This window comes from Condylura cristata, unplaced genomic scaffold (assembly GCF_000260355.1).
Source record: "Condylura cristata isolate star-nosed mole 26May11 unplaced genomic scaffold, ConCri1.0 scaffold00025, whole genome shotgun sequence".
Classification (NCBI taxonomy): domain Eukaryota; kingdom Metazoa; phylum Chordata; class Mammalia; order Eulipotyphla; family Talpidae; genus Condylura; species Condylura cristata.
The window spans coordinates 5,880,492-5,901,116 of NW_004567126.1; the positions used below are offsets into that span (position 1 = coordinate 5,880,492).

The window sequence follows — 20,625 nt, forward strand, 5'->3', positions numbered from 1 at the left end:
CTGGGGTACAAGCCAGAGACTCAGGGGTGGCAAAAGACTTCACCAGAGACAGAGTGGGGAGCAGAATAGGCAGATCGACATAAAGTACACTGCTGAGGGGAGCAGCAGGCAGGTCACATGGTCTGCCACGCCATGTGGATCACCTCTGGGGCAGGCGGGAATCGAACTCATGCAGAAGTGGTTTCAGCTTCTTAGTGCAGTGCTTTAACCTGCTGCGCCACCAGAGAGGGCCACATTACCTTCTTTTTCATTGCACATGTTAATAAGTCACATATGACTTACATTAATACATTTATAATAGTCTACAAATTATATCATACCCAGGTCAGTAAAGGGTATTTGAAAATGATAATGACCAATTTAGAGTAAGAAGGCTAGTCATTTATTAATGTATTAAAATATGTGTTATAGTTATATATTCTTTTTACAAATACCATGGTATGTTTGTTATTGAATACTAAAATTTACAGCAAAACTTACTCCAACTAAATGTAATACTGGTTACATATGGCTATTTTTGGCTCCAGTGAATTTCAATGACAAGTTTTCAAAAGCTATGACTATAACTTTGACTTAAAAGTATTTCATGGTGAACCTTAATTTCGGTAGAGAAATAAAAAAATAAAATATAAATTATAAATATCCATTTGATAGTTTATCTGTATTAATAAACAAGCATGCTTTCTAAAGATTAAAACTCTAAATTTTAGGCCATCTAAATTTATAGAGCAGAATGTTTTTTTGTACTTTGCTTTGTTTCTTTGTTAGCATGGCATGAGTATGAGGGAGAAAAAGTATAAGAGAGTTGTACTCATAAAACAGCACTATAATGGCACCCTCCCTGTTGGCACAACCAGTTAAAGCACAGCACTATGAAGCTACCACAGCCAATGCAGCATGAGTTCAATTCCTGGCCAGAGAGGTGATCCACATGGTGTGACAGACCTCTCCTGACCCACCTGCTGCTCCCCTCACCAGTGTATTTCAGTCAACCTGCCTGTTTTGCTTCCTACTCTCTCTCTGGTGAATCTTCTCACTCAGATCCCATACCTCTGGCCTGTACCCCAGTTCTGTATGCATAAATAAATATTTATTAAAAAAACAGCATTGTAGAAAAAAAATATATGCATATAAAGACTATAAATACCTTAAAATAGATGGGAGCCATGTCACCCACTTCCTTTGGGAGAGGAATGCATTCATAAACCATATGATACTGTTTCTTCATGCTCAGGTTAGTCTCTAAGAAAACACAGTCCAATTCTTTTTCTTCAAACATCTTTACCAAAGATCTTCTGAACATCTGAAGAAAGAAAAAGAGCTAGATAAATAAAGCATTTAGAGGAGATCCAAAATAAAGCTCTGAGAGGAGTTCCAATATATGAAAAAAAAGAACAATAAGCCCCTTTAAAACATAAGACAAATAGTAAATAACTTCTGAACACTAAAATGTTTCCTTACAGTTACTTTACTTTCTAAATCTGCTACATAAGTTCATATAGGTAAGCTCTATTTTTTTAAAGAAGCTGAAACACATTCTTGCAGTTTCAAGTATATATTTATTACACATGATTCTGATAAACTAAAGTGAGAAAAGAGGTAAAAATCAATTTTTTTATTGGGAGAACTGACAATAAAATCATAAAAGAGCATCTCTAAGTCACACAAAGGTACTGAGTAGGAAGGTGCCCTTAAATTCAGTAAGAGATCAGAACAACTCATTTCTCATTGTTTTTTAGTATCACAACATTTTCATGTGCTGGTTCCGTGGTGAGTCTGTTGACCCTTAACTTGTAACCTTGTACATTCAAGCAGTTCCCTATTTCACAAATACCGTCAGTCTCAAGTGTATTAAGGTCAATTGTACTAAAGTTGAAAAGAATGCTCTTTTTCCAAACAGATAAGCATTGTTATAAAATCCCTATTTATTTCTTTACCCTTATTTAGTTTACACCTAGAGCTGAGGGCCACTTGTTGGCAGAGGGTGGCTAGACTGAGACATGCTCTCACAGGACACCCCCTGTCATGCAGGATGAAACCAGGGGTTAGAAGACAGAGTGGGCTTCAGGCTGGAAGTCACTCTCCCCACATCAGTGTGTGGAACCTTGCTGCTGCCTAAGATTCTACTCTCAGACCTGTCCTTGCATAGCATCTTGCAAGTACATTTGTCTAAGTGAAAGGATGAGACTTTTTACATGTTACCTTGATTTATAACTTTCTAATTAAACTTTTTTATTATGAGGAGACTAGATCACATGTGGAAAAAATACAAAGAGATCTCATGTACCCTTAACCCATTTTCTTCAATGGTAGTTTACAAAACCATAATAGCAGCAGATAATAACACTGATATAGTCAAGACACAGAACAAATCCAACATCATAAGAATCTCTACTTTTGAGTTTTTGTAAACACAGTCGCTTGTCCCCCACCCCCTTAAACCTTGGCAATCACAAAGCTGTTCTCCATTTCTTTAATTTTGACATTTCAAGAATGTTATACAAAGGGACTCATCTAATACTCTAGGTTGGTTTCCTTAAAACTGAGCATAACTCCCTGGATTTTCAATAAAACCATGAATGAGACATTGCCAAGTTACCAGCACACAGAGAAAGGAGCTCAAATTCCCCACTAAGCCTCTTTTTACACCCCAAAATGAGAAAGACTAATTGTTATTGCTGGATATGGGATGAACCTTCTGGGCTCCCTTGGCCTCCATGGACACCTGCCTGACTAGAGAAGCAGCAGACCTCCTGAATGCACCCCATGAGGTTCCACAGACACAAGATGAGAATCTGACTCTCAACTTGCTCTTCTCTGGCAACATGTCACTTAGGGTTGGGATCCTTGTTACAAACTGCTGAAGGGGGAAGGCTAACTTCCCACTTGGCCTTTGCTGGCATGGGTGGGAGTAGGTTCAGAGTTTTTGTTACCTTGGGTTAAAGAAGAGTGGCTGCTGCCTGAAGTATTCTGGTTTGAAAGGTGGCTTCTTTCTGGTTCTTTCCCCAGAAGAGTAGTTTTCTGTTGCAGTTTTTTGGGCTACACCCACTGGCACTTGCAAGTTAAGAATTTCTTCAGTACCAAGTTAAGGCAAGAAGAAAATCCAGAGATCTCACCCCTGTGTCATCCTTGGCACCTGTGGCTCCTAGCCAGGCTACCGTCTCTTCTCCAACTTGCACAGTTGCCTTATGCTTTGATCATATTAATGTTCAAGGTTTTAGATGTGCTAAGTATAAAGAACAAGGAAAGCAGGCCTCCTTGATTTTCCCAGAAGCAGAAGTGTCATTAATTATTTCCTATGTATACATCTTGAATGGGGAACTACAGCTACAAATTAAAAAGGATTTTTTTTCCTCATTCAATTTTCCATAATGCATCTGATTAATAATATCTGCTATCTATAATGTAATTCATAGAATTTGTCATCTCTTTAGGCAAAAAGAATGATGTTATCTTTGTATTTTTCAAAATACCTGAATTATTTTATATTCATGTACTCAGTATCTGCTGAACTCAGCTTCTTCTTGCAGGTTTATGCAGAAGGGACTCCTGCATAGCGAACTCCTGGCTGCCCTGCCATCAGCTCTGCCTTGCACTGTGGTCATCAACTTTCCTCAGATCAAAAGTAGGCAGGTGCAAGTGGCGGCTCACAATATTTGACCTTGACTGGTTTTCTAAATTATTTTGTACATTTTTCAGCAATGAAACCAAACTGCGTCTTCAGCTTCATCCCCATTTCTTACAAGGGAAAAACCTTTATAAGAGGACACATTTTGGTTGTTTCCTCATTTGAGATTTTTAATCCTCTTTTGTTTGTTTCTACAGCAATTGTAAACATATTTACTTTTACCTGCTTTTTTTGTCTGTTTTTACTTTTATAATTTGTTTATATTGCACTTATTAGTCAAAACAATTCTCACAGAAAAAAAATTTTTCTTTATACAACTAAGTGATTTTCATGAAGATGCTTAATTTTTGTAAAATATAGAAGACACAGACTAGGTTCCTATATTACTTAGAATCTTTCTGCCAGGGCCCTTCCTGGTGGTGCAATGGGTTAGGACACAGCACTGCAAGCTGGTGGCAGCTGTTTGGGTGCAAGTTCCATACCCAGCCCCAGAGGTGACCACATGGTGCGGCAGGCCTCTCCTGACCCACCTGCTGCTCCTCTCAGCAGGGCACTTTGTTGATTTGCCTGTTCTGCTCCCAACTCTGTCTCTGGATAAGCCTCTTACCATCCCTGCACCTCTGGCCTGTACCCCAGTTCTGTATGCATAAATAAATCTTTTTTTAAAAAAAAAAAGAACCTTTCTGCTACTGTATTTTGCTCTAAGTTAAGTCAGCTTTACAGTTAAAATTTTTAAAGACATTCCAGAAATGTTTCAAAATAATTCTGAAATCCAAATTTCACACTTTCTATTTTATTGGCACTGGTTCTACTACTTAAAAAAAATAACCCAAGGCCCTCCCTGGTGGTGCAGCGGGTTAAAGCACAGCACTGAAAGGCTAAGGCCACTTCCACATGAGTTCGATTCCCGCCTGCCCCGGAGGTGACCACATGGCGTGGCAGACCTCTCCTGGCCCGCCTGCTGCTCCCCTCAGCGGTGTACTTCGTCGATCTGCCTGTTCTGTTCCCTGCTCTGTCTCTGGTGAAGCCTCTTACCGCCCCTGAGCCTCTGACCTGTACCCCAGTTCTGTATGCACAAATAAAATCTCTATTAAAAAAAAAACGAAAAAACAAATTGTCACACTAAGTAGTCTCTTCTGAAGTCTTACAATTCTCACTTTCTAAGTAGGTATCCCCATCACACCTCATTATAAATGTCCAGCATTAGAAAAACAAGAGTTTTCAACAGGTGGTGGGAAGGCCACAGGGACTTCAACTGCAATGGGAAAATACACAAAATGAAGAATGATGTAAAAAATAAATAAATAAAACATTTAATAGTGAAAAAAAGAAAAACAAGCATTTTCTTCCTTCCTCTTATGGTCAAAATGTGTGAGTGCTTGAAGTAACTGAGCAGCAATTACACCCATCTAGTCCTTTTCAATCTCTTAAGAATCAGCCATAAAAACAAACTCCTGAATACTTGGGACAGATTATGAAAGGAAAAGTATAAAGAAAAAATTTGGTAATAAAATCACAGCAGCAGACATAGAACAATATGGTAAACGCTACATATATTAAAAAAAACCTCTGCATTCAAAATTTATTTTTTTATTTTCTGAAAACATCTTTCCTTTGGTTTTATTATTTTACTGTAGTAAGAATGAATGTCTCCTGTGTTTACGTAAGCACAGATTATAAATTTTATGCTGATTTTTTAAAGGTAAGAACAATCATTACTTTCCCAGTTAATGTAGTAGAGAACAGCTTTCAGACCATGGAATACAAAAAAAAAAAAAAAGAAAATTAAAAAGAGTGATTGGTAAAAACACCACATTGAGATTCAGAAATGTATGCAAACAGTTGAGTATAGAAAGCAAAATCACTACATGAAGTATAAAACCTGTTGGAATGTATTACAATAGTTTGCAAAAACTGCTCATGAGCATTGCTGTGCCAACCTGAATTTCCTCCCAGATATCTTCATCCAACAAGGTTGCTGCTCGATGGTGCTGCAAAGGAACTATCAGGCAGTGGCCCTCGGTAAGAGAACGGAAGTTGGGTAAACACAAATAAACCTATGAAAGAAGAAAGCCAAAGGTGAAATGTTACTGCCATTTACTCTATTCTAACAGAAAAGGCCCTCATGAAGAACTAATATAAGCACTGTTCTCACCTTAGTATTTTTATAGATATTTAATTTTTTTTAAATATTTTGAAAACCACAAGGGTAACTCTTAATAAACTGGAAATTTGGAACACAAGCCTCAATTCTAATTGTTCTACAACAAAATTAACGTTTACACTAAAGTAGGGTAGAATCAAGGACATTAATCTTTGATCTATGGAAATCTATATGCTTTGTAATAATACAATTTTTACAAAAATAAAAAGATACATGCCTCCTAATGGTAGAGAAGTCTAACTTCCTAACTACCTATTAATTAGGTATTCAGTCTTTCTATTGGGTAAGTAATTAAGAGATAAAAGGCAATCACTTGTATACAGCTTTACTGCTCTGAGTAAATTTTTATTTGTTTACCAACATATGTTACCTACAATCTGATGCTATTTTTCCATCACACACAAACTGTCTTTTTAAAAATATAATTAGCATGTAAGCAGTACGTTTTCTTAAAGACTAGAAGTGGTATTCTATAAAAGAGCTTGATCTTATTTTCTATTTGGTTTGCGCTAAAAATATTTTGTGCAGAAGTATTTATTCATTTAAGAAATAAGGCAAACTTAGAAAATTATGCTTAGAGGCCAAAGTAGGAATAGACAAGGATACTTAACTAAATTTATGGCAAAAATACAACTTTACTCACAATTTAAAATATCCTCAGTACTGACTTGTTCATGTTAACAGTTGTATGCACTAATGTAACCGCGCCAGAGGAAACCAGGGGTGCGGTAGGAAAATATTATGTGCTTAAGTTCTCCATAATTCTAAAGATACTCTAAAAAAAATGAAGTTTTTGTTTGTTTTGAGAAAGTAAAGCAGTATTAAGACAAGATTGAGATGTACAGATGATTTTCATTTAAAGAAAAGGAAGCAGGAGGCAGGGATGGGAGGCAGAAACTTACGGGGCTAACTGCTAAGTGGCAGTATGGGCTCGTTCACACTGCTGGACTTAAGACACTGAAATACTGTTTATTTCCACTATAAGGCAAAGTCCCCTTAGAAAATAATAATCACATATGATTAACTCAGGTAATAACAACAATTTACTGTTGTTTATTCAGATTAATTAAAGAACCTATTAGCTACAGATGATGGGATAGGCAGGCAGTGATTGTAGGAAGTGGATAAAATTGCTTCTAATCAATATTTCAAATATTTCTATATTCAAATATTCACATATGAAAGGCTGAAGCTGGATGGCAGAGTTAAGAACAAAGATGGCATAATAAACCATAGGTGGAGAAAGAAGAGTTACAAATGGTTTTAAAATGATAACAGAATGGAAATACTATTCTAAAAGAGAAGTGATCAACCAACTCTCAGTGAGCTGAAGGCAAACAAGTGTTTGATAGAAATGATGAGCAAGAAAATGTGCCTTTCCCTCCAGAAGAAAAACTGAGAAGAAAGGCAAAAGGAATGCCTAAATCAGAACAAGGTGAAGAAATGGAAATGCCTCTTTACTGACCAACAGTTTTTCCTGCTTGTGAATTAACAAATGCCACTGAGGCATCTGAAATAGAAGCTTATCAAAGGTGGGTATACGGAACACCTCTGTGCCTTCCTGGGCCCAGCCTGTCTCCCTTGTGCTGGGGGAAAGGAGATGGTTGAAAACCCAACTTCTCCTAAAGCATTGTAGGAAGAAAGACTTAGTGTTACTTTCTGTTTGATTAATTCTTAACTTTTTTTAAATGTACGGAATGAAATACTTATAAGGTCATAAGTATAAAAAATACAAATGGGCCCTCCCTGGTGGTGCAGCGGGTTAAAGCACAGCACTAAGAAGCTAAAGCCACTTCCACATGAATTCGAGTCCCGCCTGCCCCGGAGGTGACCACATGGCGAGGCAGACCTCTCCTGACCCGCCCGCTGCTGCTCTCAGCAGTGTACTTCATCGATCTGCCTGTTCTGCTCCCCACTCTGTCTCTGGTGAAGCCTCTCACCACTCCTGAGCCTCTGGCCTGTACCCCAGTTCTGTATGTACAAATAAATAAATCTTTAAAAAAAAAAATACAAATGTATTTATAAAGGCCTAGAAAAAAACTTAGAAACATTATCACAATTAGTTAAAGGGTAGGGATTTTTCCTTTAAAATTTTTTTACATTTACCTTTTTAATAAAGTATGGAAGAAAAGAAAGAGAAGAAAAAGATGGGGAAGCAGACAAAGGAAAGAAACCAAAATTCAAACTGACACACTGCCTCAATGAACTCAGGATACTATTGAGGGAAGAGAGAAGCCAATGGGTTTTCTGCACACAGAGAAGGGAGGAAAAACAGGGAGCCGGAGAGGAGAGAACACAACAAACAAATCAAACATATGTGTGTAGCCCCCAAATTATCAGTTCCTGACACTAGCATTCATCTGTTCACTTCCTCTCCTTCACTTTTTTTTTACTCAACCCACTCCACTAGCGTCTTTCTTTTCCATGTAAAGGAAAAAAAAAAAAAAGAACTGATTTCCTCTTAAGCTTTTTACTCACAGAAAGCCCTTCCTCAAACATTATTCATTCATATTTTAATTTAGTTGCTTGCTCCTTCCCATCTTTCATATCTTTACTAAAACACCTCCTCACAAAACCCTTCAGATCACCACCTCAAAAAATACTTTCCCACCATTTTATCTCATTTCCCTAGATGAGCTTTCTAACAATTTTAAGAAACTTTAACAATTTCTTAAATCCATGAAAGTGATACTTTGTTATCCTATTTCTAGTGACCCTATTTCACTAAAAATAGGATATAAATTCCATACGTTTCTCTGAATCTCTACTGTTCTCTAGTGACTAATTAGGGTTGGGCACATATCAGGCACACAGTAATTATTTGCTTAATATAGAAATCAAATTACCAAATATTAATTCAAAGACATGAAATCATGTATCAAATAAATAGACAAAGTACACAAATGGGTTATATGTGCGGTATATAAGGGAGGCAGAAGTTATGTCTGTTCTCATGGAACTTAGATTATGGAGGAAGTCTCAACAAAACAAAAGATAAACAATACAAGTAAACTTTTCCAAATTATGAGATGGTCCATGAAAAACCAAATACTTTGAAATAGTAAGGGGTAAAACTACATTGATTCAGTATCTCCGAGGTGATTTTAATGCTAAGAATGCAATGCGGTCATGAAAAGGAGGTCACACTGTGGATGAGCAGCAGAGCCAGACTCGTAGTATGGGGCATTTGGGTCTCAACTCCAGGGCCTTCACCACACCCATTACAGCTACCCCGCTACCGCTGCTGTAAAGGGGAGAATCACACAAAATGTGTGTGTCATTTCAATATTTAGTCTCACACTATTCAAGACTGTAAAATCACGGAAAGTTATTTGAAACACAGAATAAGGTTGGATTCCTGAAGGATCTTACACAGTAATAAGAAGTAGCAAATCTACGTCTACCACTAAATCCTTTCCTTAAGTCAATGTATGTGTTTGTGCCCCTTTTTTCTCTATTAAAGAAGTATCTTCCCTTTTAATACGGTAGAATTCTTACCTTAACACCTATTGCAACAATAAGGTGCTTGGGAAATTGGGAGCTGTCAAAACAATAGAGACATTTTTCCATTTGTGCAGCGAGACTCTGGTGCTCAGCAATTGCTTTTTTCCTCTGATTTGCTTCCTCTTCACCAAAATGTCCTTTCTCAGCTGCTTTGGAGACAAACATGTCATCCAGGGTGTAATAGTCCCCATCTGTTTTTCCCATAAACTGAAAAATCAAAGTAACAGTGGGGTGAGAATAAATGTGGAGGTTACGATGTTATTATAATCACACATACATGTCCTATTTGTAAGTTCTATAATACTCTTACATTAAAAGCATAATAACTTAAAATTTGAGTTTATCTCCAAGGCTCACAATGTGGTTGTCATCATCATCATCACAGGTAAAGTTTACTGAGTAGTACTCGAAATTCTATGAGATCTGATAGCTTTATACTCCTGTGAGTGGGAAATCATTCCCATTTCCATTTAATAAATGAGGAACATGAACCTCTGAGAGATGAACTACTTTTATTTTTAAGTTAGCATGTACCCTATAAAGAAAAACAAAGCATTCCTCAACTATATCTCCAGGCACCTTCTCCATGCCTCTCCCACAAGAGGAGTCAAGATGATACTTTTCAAACACAAGACACAATTGTATCCACCTATTTCTGTCTCTGACCACAATAAGATACTAACCCAAGCATGCCTCACCTTGGACTTGGTCTATTTTTCTCATTTACAACGGTGCCAACCATGCCACCTATCTTACCAGGTTATCTCATTTAATCCAACCTGTTCCAGGCACACAGTAAGGACTCATAAATGTGAACGACCTCTCTGCTGACAAGATCTTCAATGAGCTGGCACTGATGGCTCTCTAGTCACACTGATCACATCCATATTAATTCCTTATGTGCCTCACTATTCTTTTTTTTAAAGATTTTTTTAAAGATTTATTTATTTATGCATACAGAACTTGGGTACAGGCCAGAGATGCAGGGGCGGTGAGAGGATTCACCACATACAGAGCGGGGAGCAGAACAGGCAGATTGTCAAGTACACTGCTGAGGGGAGCAGCCCGCCGGTCAGGAGAACAAACTCATGCAGACGTGGCTTTAGCTTCTTAGTAGAGTGCTTTAACCCACTGCGCCACCAGGGAGGGCCCTGCCTCTCTATTCTTTAGGTTTGTCTATTTATGTGAACAAACACCCTGACTTAAAATCCATTATTTTAACTTCAGACCTTTATCCCAAGTATATATATAGTATGCTACATTCTATACAATTTATCAGAACTGTTTCCTAATTATTTTCATGATAATCATGACGAACTGCACTATTAACAGAAACATTAAGTATTCTCACATCAAACTATCCCTAAAACACAGGAACTCTCATTCTCATTTGATAAATACAAAAACTTAATACAGAATGGGGTTGTATCTCATTAGGCAGAAGTATGACCTTGTTTTCTTTATTTGGATGTAAAATATAATTTAAAGAAATGTGCCAAGTTAACAAGGTATTGTGATCACTTCATCAATTTGAGGACAGACACACACATTTCCCAGAATTCCCTTTCATTTATGTGTTTAGGGTGGAAACATAAGAGATTCTGAAGGGAGTCCTGGGAAGGAGAAACGAAACAGCAACCATTTTAGAGTCTGCATGCATTGTTCATGTACACCCCCTGGTATAAGGCTGTAAGTAAGGTCTGCAATCGCTACACATTCTCTCCAACCTCCTTCGGCTTCTCTGACTTGGGGCCCAGTTTATTTAGCTCTGGCCTCCATGGAACATCCATACCACAAGGACAGAGGCAACAATAACTGACATGTGATACTGCCCAAACCACAGCTCATGCTTGTGGGTTCTACCTTGCTGTCCCTATCTTTGCATTTATTTTTCTTTCCCAAGCATCTGCTCTCTTGACTGAAATCTCCAACATTAGATACAGTCTGAAATAAATTATCAAGTCAGTTACCATAATTGGCCAAGTTCAAATCCCCTTAAGAAACTGATACATGGGTCTCTACTTCTCTGAATCATACAGATTCAACCTCCTACTGTGAGCAATAATGACCTAATTTTGCTCAGATACTCTACTTGTACAACAGTCTTTCAAGAATGTTCCAAGAATATTACTAGTTTAAATATTATTAACCACTATTCAAAAAGAGTAGATAACAGTTTATGAAATTCAGACATTTTAAATGTCAACTGTATATCATGGCCAAAAAGTAATGGAATATTAAGTAAAACTACTCCTAAAGACCAGATCCAATAATAACCTCTTAGACTAATCTGAAACTTTAGCATGCCTAACTACTTAGATTCTGATTCAGAAGCATTGTTGACAAGAGATGCAAAGTCCAAATATAAAGTTAACCACTTGTTTTTGTTGGTCTATGCCCTGATTGCTGTATTACAGAAAAGTCATAAAATTTTGCAAACACATAAATTCATCCATTACACTGGCTCTTCAACACTATTACAAAACTTCCTGCTTTCCATGGTGGCTCATCATCAAGCCTCACACTCTCCAACAACTTCCATTCTGTCCCAGTAGATAACTTTAAAGAGAAATTCCTCATCTTCCTACCACCGAATCCCAAATCTACAAATTGTTGCATATATAAATTAATGTGCTTTACATCCTTGTTCATTTTTGTACAATATATGCTTGTATGCTTTATCCTTTCAGGTGTATTTCCTGTGAAATTTCCACTACCAATTCACCCATAAATCACCATCATAGTCCCATGTACTCTTCTCTCCATTTTGATTTCTCTACCTGCCTCTCTCTTGCAAAATGTCTCTGATTTATAGTTGCCTGCTAATTTTGCTTGTTTATTTATCATTATTGCTATTTTCTTTCCTGACCCCTAATTTGGCTCCCCTATATTCCTCCTAGAAGTGAAACTATCCAACAATTTTCTTTTTCCTTCTGGCTTATTTCACTGAGCATAATCCATTCTAGCCCTATCCATGTTGCTGCAAATGGCATGAGTTTATCTTTTTTTTGATTGCTAAATAGTTTTCCATTGTTACATATACCACATCTTCATCCACTCATCTATTTTTGGGCATTTGGGTTGTTTCTATATCTCAAATACTGTAACTAGTGCTGCAATAAACACTGGTGTATAGGTTTCCTTTTGAACTAAAGCCAAACTACAGACTGTATAGCAAGTAAGTGGTTCACACTTCCATTCTGCTGCCAGGGACAAGCACCTGCACTCCTGTTTCCACAGCATCTTCCACACATGTGCACTGTATCAGCCCCTGGACCTTCAGCTCAGATACACCACATTCTTCCCTCCTCTCCTATAACATTGGTTGTCCTCCTTTCTCTTGCCAATAACTCAAATCTGTATATATTTAATTAAATTAATGAAAGATTCTATTTTGAACATTCCTTTGAAATAACATATCCATGCATGTATTTGACTTCCATCACAGTCAGAGGTAAACTGCTTAAATTAATGTTTCAGAGTAAAAAGAAAGCAGTCAAATTTTATAAAGCAGTGACTGATAACTGTTAACAATGTGGAAGCTGTCAAACTATGACTGATGTTTAGAATACCATTATTATTACTTTATTAACTTGTATAATAAACCTTTCTGATCAAATGTTCAAGTATTTAAGGGCTTATCATTTATGTATAAAAATATTTAATGTACACATTTTGAAAGGAAATGTTCCAAAACAGTATTATCAACCTTCCTGCCTTTTAAAACAAAAAATACATGAAAATTAATTTAATTTTCTCCTGACAATACATGATAACTACTGAGACAATTACTATCATGTTTCATAGTTCAGGAATGGCCCCTTGGGGGCTAGTTGCTTCTATGTTAACTTAAACAAATAAAACTTCCAAGGCTCTTAAGCTATTGATCTAAGCATCTCTCCTTATGGTAGTCTGTGCTCCTACCTCTAATGTGCCATTTTTATTATATTAATGGTCTGAAATACATTATCAAGTACACTAGAATTGCATATAAAAGCAGGGCTCCAGTAACATCTTCTCTGGTTATCAATATATAAACATAAATTTTAGCAAAAAAATAGAAAAGTTAGCCTACAATCTATAAACATAACGTCAAGATGACAGATACAAATGCCACATTTTAAAACCACAACAAATCACCAGGGACAGGATTCCCATGCTTCTTTCTATTCCTTAGTCTGCCATAACATCCTAGCTCAAAGTGACTTTGTGAATCCTATTTCTTCTACTATCAATTGCCATTCAAAGATTGCCTTGTGATGCTAAAATATTCACAGTAATTTGTTACAGGAAGAAAATAAGGAAAATGAATACATACATTTCTCAAATGAACTGAAGATTATTTAAAATCCTAAGACTTGACAAGGGATCATTTTTCAAAGTGGAATTAAAACCAACTTGGTAAACACAAAGAAGAGCTAATAATTATTTAAGACAACATAATTAAACTGGTTTTTAGTCTTCACCTTATACAAGCATATCTGTGAAGTACCATATTAACTCACTCTTTTACAAATAATTAAAACCCTTGTGCTTCATAAAGAACCAGTACCATATCACCTAGTTTATTGAAAGCAATACTAATTTTATGAGATGCCTAGAAATATACCCATGCTTCGGTTATTCACATTACTACCAAATAAGTATATAATGAAGTCAACATTCTCTGATGTACTACCTACTGATTAAATTAATATCCAATAAGTTTAAGCTGAGACAAAGTTCTCAAGTGAAATATATCTTGAGACAGCAACTTACCCCCCAGCTAAATCATGAACTAATACAACATTACTAAGTCAGCAACTAAATAGATATACTGAACAGATCATAATTTTAGCTATTAATAAAGCCTATTTGGGGGAGAAGGGGAGGACAACAAACCATGCCAAGTCAATGGAATTCCACTAAATCATATTAAAATTTTATGAGTTAACATAACATGTTATTCACTTCCAGATAATTTAAGTTAATTTCTGACTTGTTATCCTGTTCCTCATAAAACATATGAAAATTAATACTAATGTATTAGAGACACAAGTTCTCATGGCACAAGAATGAGCCACTCTTTCATATGTGCCTATTCTCTTCCAGGAAGAAACACAAATTATCATTATCATCTAGGAAGAGAGAAGAAATCATTGATACTGAATCACAGAATTATAGAAATCTTGCCTCAATACACTGAAAATGAAAGTGGCTATTTCTGGTATTATAAAAAGCCTAAGAGATTGATCTATCGGTAACCAAAACTCAGGACAGTCATTAATTCCACACTATCTTACTACTTAAGTAAATAAAAATAAAATTTAATGTTAGCTTTGACATAATGTTTTTTATTCAAAACACTGCAAATTAATCCTTGTTAACTGTTTTTCCACACAGATAATGTAACACCAAGCTACTGAAGAGCAAAGGAAAAGTGCTTTTTTTTCCTCATTCAACAAGCTGTTTTTATTTTTTTGAGAAAACTGGAATTGCATGATTTTAAGTTTGCTTTTCCAGACTGCTACTTATTGGGTCATGCATATTATGATGAAATATATAATTCTCCAAAGCTTTTGTTGAGAGACATAAGCAGGAAATAGAAGCAGAATTCAGGATTTTTCTCCAATAGGAACTGGCTTTGAGTAACTCTATGTACTTGGTATTCAAATTAAAGCATGGATCACAAATGTTTTATGTTTTTTAAAGTTGTTATTAATACTTTAATTCAGGTGGTTTACTAATTAATATATTCTCACCATGCTGTTTACTAAGCATTTGCATTTCCAAGATTATCACTATTGTCTTGAAAGTCAAAACATATATTTTTGATTCTGTGAATGACAAATTAACATACCAGGAAACATGTTACACCTGTCTGTGACCACACCTATTGTATCTAAGAAAATCTGAATGATGATTTCTCTACAGTTCACTTAAAAACTTTTTAAAATGTGGTTACCATTAAAACAAAGTAAAAAAACAAAATAAAAAAGACTGACAACAGAATGGACATTACTCTAAGATGAAATACTATACTTGCTCTTAAAATAGTGTTGCAAAATCAAAATAGATCTTAAAAACAACAAAAAAAAACAGAGTTTTTGGACTCAGAATTTCAAGTATGTGACTTTAAACAATAAGTATTTTTTGAATGTTAATAGTGTTATGGACTACAATAGGATACAATGGTGAACAAAAACAGATATGATGACAACAATGTCACATGCATAGAGTAGTGGGGAAAACAGATAATAACTAAAGAATTGCTCAAAGTAAAAAAAAAAGTTAGTCATGAAGATATTTTGAGATTCTACTAGAGCAAATGACACAATCAGAAGGATGAAAAAGACTTCCCTAGAAAAGTAATGATAAAAAGATGATGTAAGGATTAACAAGCCAGAAGAGAATAAAGGCGCAGAGAATAGCAGAAACAGCAAGTGCAAAGAGTCTGACAAGAGAAAGTACAGCACACTGGCGAGGGAAAATAAAAAGACAGTCAAGTTGGAAAGGCGGAAACTGCAAAGCCAATGAGTATAAGATCCAAGGTGAGGATGCAGAGGCAGAGGCGAAACTATGTACAGTCTTGTTAGGCCATGTAAAAGAATCTGCTCTTTAGCGGGTCAGCAACCACAGCTATTTGAAATTGATTAACATAAGAGGCCAACGGGTCTTATACCTGAGCGGAGATGGGGGTGGGGAATGATTCTGACTTCAGTGAGGCGAGTTAAGAAAGAATTGGATAAAGATAAGGAATGATGTTAAACCTTTTAGGAGGCTATTTCTGTACCTCCTAAGAAATTATAGTAGCAACAAGAGTAGTGTGCTAGGATGGAGGACAAGACAGTAACAGATCTGATACGGAAGATGAGGGAGAGAAGTGCTAGTGCCCACCAGTTATCTGACCTAGCTGGGACAGTAGTGCCACATACTGATAAGGAAAACACTGAAAACAAACTGGGGATGGAAAAAGGGTATGTGATCACTGGCAAGCTACTTACTGAGTACCTCTCAGAAACAGTTTTTGCTTATTATGGGGCTTAATAACCCCATAACATTTTTAAAAGTTTTAAAGTGGGGTTTAAGACCTCTGCTGTGAGATATTGGTTAAGTCTCAATATACGCAAAGCGCCCACTACAAAACAAGTCCTAAAAAAACAGTACTGTTTATTATCCTCCTCAGATTCTAGTTGTCACAAGATCAGTAGGTGGGAATGTTACTGGCATCTTCTGGATGGAGGCCCAAGGTGCTGGTAACATTCCACCGCACACACAGCCGTCCTCCCCCAATAAAGAGAGAGCCAGCAGAGAATGTCCATGGTGCCAAGATTGAGAAAACCTATTCCAGAGGGATTGTTATTAAATTACTGCAGCAAGCACAATTCTTTTGTATTCACTAATAATAACAACCATGTACATGAACTGGAAAGTCAGATTCTCTTTAATCAAGAAAATAGTTTTCAAATTTAAGTCCAGAAATGAAAGAAGTTTAGTTAATTAAGAGCAAAGATACTTAACATACAAAAAAAGTTAAGTGTCCTTATAACCATGAAAACTAATTTCTTTTCCCATTTTGAAGGTTGAGCAAAAAAACTGAACTGTAACAACTGACATCATATTAAAAAATACAATATTCAGAAAAACTCACAGATGTTCATGAAAACTGGATTTTTAGCATCATTATATAGAAACAGTGCTATACAGCAATTATATTTAGTTAGTATTGCACTATTACAAAGGGATTACTATCAAATAAAAATAATTGCAATCTAATTCTTATAAAACATTTCAAATTTTATAGCTTTTTTAAAATAAAAATTTTAAACAAAACTATAAAACCATCCTTTACACTCCAAGCCCTCAAATTCCATGGAGAAAGATAAATTTGTTGATGGAATAAAAATTTCATAAATTTTGAACATTCCCTTTACAAAGAAAAATTAATGAACTGTGCTAAACCAGTATTCCCAATTACCAAAAATTTAAACTTAGCAGGTCAACATTTTCATATAATCTCACCAGGGTCAAGAACTAGGGCCTGACCACAGAGAGATACACTGCACACCCAATAGGACAACTGCTATCAGAAACAAATTATATATATTTATATATATACAATTCTGCATTTATATAATTTATATATAAGGTGTATATATATAGTTATATTTATATATAATTTATATATAACTCTATAATATGTATTTATATAATAACTATGTGCTTATATACAATTATATATGTGTTTATGTTTTGTGTGTTATATATGTATTCATATATAAGTATATGTGTGTGTTTATATGTTTTGTATGTGTTTGTGTGTTTATGTGTTTACATATGTTTACATGTGTGTTTATAGAAGCTTATACATATGTATTTGTATATAATTATATGTGTGTGTTATGTTTCCACACATATGCTTGCATGTGTGTTTATATAAACATATAAAAACATGTGTTTATATATAATTGTATGTGTTTTGTATATACATATATAATTATACACACATAAATATACATGTGTTTGCATATGTTTTATATATAATCCTATAAAAACATGTTTATATGTATAATTATATATGTTGTTTTATATATGTAATTATATATATAATTCTATTATACACACATGCGCACATTTAAATCTATATATATACACACACATACACACATAATATAAAACAAAATAGAAAACTATTGGCAAGAACAAGGAGAAACTTGGAACCCTTATATATTACTGGAGGGAATGTAAACTGTTTCAACCACTGTGGGAAAGAGTTTGGTAAATGCTGAGAAAGTTAAACATAAAGTTACCAGAATCCAACAATTTCACATCTAGCTATAAATCCAAAAAAATTAGAGAGAAAGTGACTCAAACAGAAAGTACTTATACATCAATGTTCACAATAGCAGTATTTGAAAAGAAAGATCAACCTACATGTCCATCAAAAGATGAAAGGATTTTTTCTTAAGTCTGGTTTATCCAACACATAGACACACATACACAAACACACACACCGGAATGTTATTCTGCCTTAAAAAGGAAAAAAATCCTGATACACTCTCCAACATGGACCAAGCATAAATAAAACCATTATGCTAAATAAAATAGGCCAGACACAAAAGAACAAATACTGTATTATTACACTTTCATGAGATACCTAGAATAGAACTGAGGTTACCAGCAACTGTGACACATAGGTGGGAAGGGGTGTTCTTGTTTCATGGGTACAGAGCTTCTCCTTGAAATGATGAAAAGGTTCTGGAAGTAAAGAGGTGATGATTGCATAACACTGTGAATCTACTTAATGTCACTGAATTGTAGACTTTAAAATAGTTAGAGTGTTAAAAAATTTTAAATGTTATACGTATTTTATGATTAAGAAAAGAAATGGAAACTGAAATAAGGTATGCTGAATTAATAACTTTTGGGGTGTTCCCTACACCTGACAGGTGAGATTCAGAAAAAAACAGTAACAATTTTGTTAAACAGCTTGAACTGGACTCAGGCTACACCTTTTAGAAAATTAACAAACTAATCAAAATTTATTTTATTTTATTTCACATAAAAACAAAATTTCACTTCTATCACTTTCTGAAAACCAAATTTTGAATTTTCCTTAAATGATGTCACAAGAAAATTATGGGATTTCGCACTTGGCTTAGCTTTTTCCAAAATTAATTTCATCCCACATCTATAAAAGTCTAAGATGAAGAAAATGGCTTCCTTGAGAACTGAAATAAGCTAGGGATGCTAATGAGTTGGCAACCTCCACATTCCTTCCCTTCTACTAATCACACCTTTCAAAAAGGAGTATCACTTCAACTCTCAGCATGTGCTATTAATGTGACAGGTCAGTGGAAACTAGAAAATATAAAGGTCCTAGTGCATATTATGGAAATAAGTAATTCATATTTTTAAAACTACTTTCAATATCAAGACTGGTAATACAATTCAGAAAAAAAGTAGATTAACTGAAACACAGCATCCTTTATTTAATGATAAAATCATCTTGTTTTCTTATAATTTAGGGAAAATCCAATTAAGTCTTTATCTCCCTTTCGTCTTTTGTATCTTCCATCTTCCCTCCCCTTCGTCCATTTTTAATGCTTACTCTGTTCAGAAAGGATAAAATTACTGCCCACAGTGCTAACAAAATTAATGAGGAAAGATGTATATAGATCTCATGAAGATGTGTCCAAGTTTATGTTGCCAAGGAAACACTGACGTCTTAGATTTTTTTAAGTGGAATAGTTTATATATAAAGAATGTTGGAGTCAATAGAATGTATTTTAAGAAAGAGCAAAGCACACACTACTTATCCCCAAATACCAATAAATGACACATGAGAAACTGAACAAAGACAATTAAATTTAGGCAACAATCAACAAATGTGCATTAACCTGACTCATTTTAAAGTCAGTACTGCTTAATGAAAAAAAACCAGACCAAGAGTTAATAGTTGGGGCTTCCTTCCGGTGTTGACTTTTGCAACTCAATAGCTCTGGGAACCTTACATAAGTCGTGTAATTTTGTTAGAATCTTCATTTCCTTATCAGTAAAATGTGAACACTGAAATAAGATTAATAAAGTCCCTTTCTAGAATCATAGTTCTATGATTTCAAAGGAAGAAACTTTCTCACCATAAAGTTAGTAAATGCCTATGAAATTCTAGGAAATCATAATAAACTGGATAAACAGCTTATCATCCAGATTCTGAGATACATTGATAAGGAATGACAACTACTGCTCATGCCTAGATTGTCAGGATGTTTTTGATGACCCCCTTCTTTACTTTAATTATGGCATACGCCATCTGGGAAATGGGAAAAAATGAAACATCCATAGTCCCCCTTCAAATACAAAAATATTATCAAATTTATCGTTAGAATGAGCTACCTTCTCAACCTTGTAATAAGAAAGACGTGCCATTAAAAATACACCTTGAGGGGTCCTCCCTGGTGGCGTAGTGGGTTAATGCACAGCACTAATAAGCTAAAGGTACTTCAGCATGAGTTCAATCCCTGCCTTCCCTGGAGGTAATCCGCATGGCGCGGCAGACCTCTCCTGACTGCCCACTGCTCCCCTCAGCACTGTGCTTTGTCGATCTACCTGTTCTGTTCCCCACTCTTGTCTGTGGTGAATCCTCTCACTGTCCCTGCACCTCTGGCCTGTACCCCAGTTCTGTGTGCATAAATAAATAAATCTTTTAAAATATATATCTATAGGGCCTTCCCTGGTAGCGCAGCGGGTTAAAGCACTGCAGAGAAGCTAAAGCCACTTCCGCATGAGTTCGATCCCTGCCTGCCCCGGAGGTGACCACATGGCATGGCAGACCTCTCCTGACCCGCCC

General features: G+C 35.6%; 1 protein-coding gene across 2 annotated transcripts in view; it reads right to left on the reverse strand.

Moving 5' to 3' along the window:
• Nucleotides 1-20,625, reverse strand: part of CWF19L2 (CWF19-like 2, cell cycle control (S. pombe)) — an 88,398-nt gene that overhangs the window by 12,385 nt on the left and 55,388 nt on the right. For both annotated transcript variants that reach the window (XM_004689068.2, XM_012729930.1), the window contains exons 13-15: nt 9,291-9,503; nt 5,569-5,685; nt 1,148-1,303 (exon numbers count right to left, since the gene is read on the reverse strand). In XM_004689068.2, the coding sequence (XP_004689125.1) occupies nt 1,148-1,303; nt 5,569-5,685; nt 9,291-9,503 (486 nt within the window). The remainder of the gene's footprint in view (nt 1-1,147; nt 1,304-5,568; nt 5,686-9,290; nt 9,504-20,625) is intronic.